The 2,933-nt window shown below is 36.9% G+C and overlaps 1 protein-coding gene across 4 annotated transcripts in view; it reads left to right on the forward strand.

Annotated features, from left to right (window-relative positions):
- The window catches only part of LOC135688973 (mitochondrial fission 1 protein), a 39,385-nt gene that overhangs the window by 8,091 nt on the left and 28,361 nt on the right, over nucleotides 1–2,933 (forward strand). For 2 of the 4 annotated variants that reach the window (XM_065206052.2, XM_065206053.2), the window contains exon 5: nucleotides 231–359. In XM_065206052.2, the coding sequence (XP_065062124.2) occupies nucleotides 231–334 (104 nt within the window). In that variant the 3' untranslated portion in view covers nucleotides 335–359. Of the gene's footprint in view, nucleotides 1–230; nucleotides 2,786–2,933 lie in introns of those variants that run through there. The other 2 variants (XM_065206051.2, XM_065206050.2) reach the window with 2 other exon arrangements.

Genomic DNA, 2,933 nt, shown 5'->3' on the forward strand with positions numbered 1-2,933 from the left:
AAAGACTCAGCTAATATGAAGATACATTATTTGTAATTTTCGGGTTTGCAATTTTCAGTTTTTGATACATCCAAACTAGTAGAGGAACCCACGAGAACATTTCGTATGTTTAAAAGAGAGGAACACCTAATGTATTGTTGTCTGGACAGTGAATTGTGTGCATTGGGTAATACTCACCCCCGTCGGTGGTGCTTTTTTATGACTATGATAGTTTGTCTTTCGTCTTACAGATGGATTAATGGGCGTGGCTATAGCCGGAGGAGCAGTTGTAGGTGGAATTCTAGGAATAGTCGGAGGCTCTATCATCCTTGGTTACAAATTGCTGAAGAAGTAAAGAGAGCTGCAATGAAATTAGCGAGGTGATTTCTTTTGATTCCAATCTCCAAATGATGCTGTCAGTCTGGAAAAATTCTTGTGCTGTAACCTGGTCATCGTTAATTCCGGCACACCACCTTCCCTTGCAGTTGATGATTACTGATTTCTCTAAATTAGATCAGAGTGACAACGGTTCCTCATAGTATCTGTGTGTCGCTTGAGTACTTTGTCGTAGAAAAAATTTTCAACCCCTTGAGTGTCTATATATCAAGCCCTTAAAAGCTTTTCATCCGCTACTTTTAAAGGTCCTTGTATTTGATATCGGGTACTCTATTTAGAGCTCGCTACTGCCTGTTAGAGTATATTTCCACTCTGAGAGTTCATTGTAATCCCCTTAAAAGGAGCACCAATCGCCTATTTCTGCGAAATTTCCGGTTCTACGGGCCCTTTATTCGAAAACGAATCTTTTGCGCAAAATGCTTGCAAGCTGTTTTTTGAGCTGAAGTTGAAACAAAGATACACAGGCTCAATGCACTCTGCTGATTTGATGGGGGTCTCAATGGAAAAGCAACATGCCACACAAGCTAGAAGATATTTCTACACTTCGATATGCCTCAGAAGATAATTCACAATGCCAGATAACTGGAAAGAGTAAAATATATTATAACAGAAAGAATCGAAAAATTGCACCGCTGCCTCGAGTTAAGTTTCTATATGACTGGCTACTTGGCAACCAAGTTTCTGTCGTCAGCTCACAACCAGAGGACATCGTCGGCTCCCTTTAAGACAAAACAGCGTTGACCATCATTTGGATATACTGAAGAAAGGTTGCAAAAGAGACTTTGTACCTGTTTCTACCCTTTCGCCCCAAAGACGGAGCTTACTATAGACAAAACCTACATAAAGACTGCAAATATTCTTTCAAGTATTTTCTTTCTTATTTTCTACCTGGTATACATATTGATAGATGATTTGTTAATGCTCTTTGAGCGTTAATTCAGGAATCTTTTCAAATTTCTTCTTCAGAAGCGTTCTCACTAAAATTAGACCTTTTCCCCCTTTTTTGGATAAAAAACTTAAGAATATTTCGCTTGGGCGTCTGTCTTTGGATTTTCCTGCCCTAAACCCGTTACGCCACTTTTAAAATATTTACAAAGACTTGACAGCTCATCAAGAAATATAAAACTAGTAATTCGAAGATCCTTCTGTATATTACAATCTTCTTCAAGATTAGGGTCAAAAGAAATAAACAATTGGTTTTCATCCATAGTTATGAAATATTTTTGATAATTTTCATTGTTTTTGGAATTGACGGATGTGATTGATGGTGTTGAGTATTAATATGACCCTTTTGCAAATATATAAATTCATGCTAAAATTTTTACAATTATTACGCTGGCTGTACCATTGACGAATTTGCTTTTGTGCTATGGATTCAAACGTCCCTTGGCAGAACAATGATAGCTGTGTTTTACAAAGTTTTTTGCCAATGAACAACACTTGGGTCTTTCTTTTTGATTGACAGGTAATGACATCTTACCAAATATTGCAGTGAAATGTTTCCAATCATTCAACTTAGAAATACTTCGCATTTCACTTCATGCTTACATATAAATAGCCCTGTAATCTTTCGTGAATTAATCGTAGAATCCTTTCAGCCTTGCATACCAGCTTTGCATACTCTTATCTTAAAGCTGTTAAGAAACATACAGTTCTGATAATTGTTTCAAGTAATGGCGGCACTAGCTACTGCAGAGTGGGAGGGTAATGGGCATGAACAATTAAATCACGCCCTTTAACCTCGCTTCAGTGCTTTGTACCAGGGAATTTCCTCAAGGCGTGAAATTTTATTAAAAAATGAAACCTATGACGTATGCAAACTACCTTACGTATAAAAAATATGTGGACAATGTTTTGATAAAAGTGGGGGAGGGGTTATTACCTCCAAAGTACCCCATGCCTCCCCCATGCCCCTGCCACTGTTTGAAAGTTTCTAATAGAAAGGTATACATAGGCTATAGTTCTTTGTTGGCGTTCTAGAAAGCTAGAAGAATGTCTCACTCACTTTCCAAATCGTAAGTTTTTTACGAAAAGTTTTGCTCATTAACATTTAGATATATTAATATTTAGCGATTTTTTGTAGAAATAAAATGTGTATTATGAAGTATTTATCTGCCTCATAGCTGTTCTAAACTTGAATGCATGAGCTTTTGTCATAATAAAACTGAGGCTGGTTTTCTTGTTCACCTGTTTGGTCATATTGAGTTGAATACTTGAGGTCTGCTTTCAAATACGTTTTGTATTCCGTCTTAATGAAACTATAAACCAACAGCTCTTAGAGCATTGTCATCCTAAATGATTGAGACGGTGAACACTTAATAAGATCTTCGTAATTTTCAGATGCATCTTAAACCTTTCAAATGTTAATGTATTTAGACTATTTTTAATTCATATCTTTCTTTATTTGTAAGCATTCTTTTATCTGCTTGTTTCATTTTGCCGCGCGAGACACAACTAGCTGTCCTTGATAACTTAATGGATCGCAGGAAAGCCCTTTCACTCAGTGCTACCATCAACGGATAAAGCGAAGGCAACATGCAGCTGAATGGACTGGATTT

This window comes from Rhopilema esculentum, chromosome 9 (genome assembly GCF_057945365.1).
Source record: "Rhopilema esculentum isolate cy_ngs chromosome 9, ASM5794536v1, whole genome shotgun sequence".
In the NCBI taxonomy this organism is placed as follows: domain Eukaryota; kingdom Metazoa; phylum Cnidaria; class Scyphozoa; order Rhizostomeae; family Rhizostomatidae; genus Rhopilema; species Rhopilema esculentum.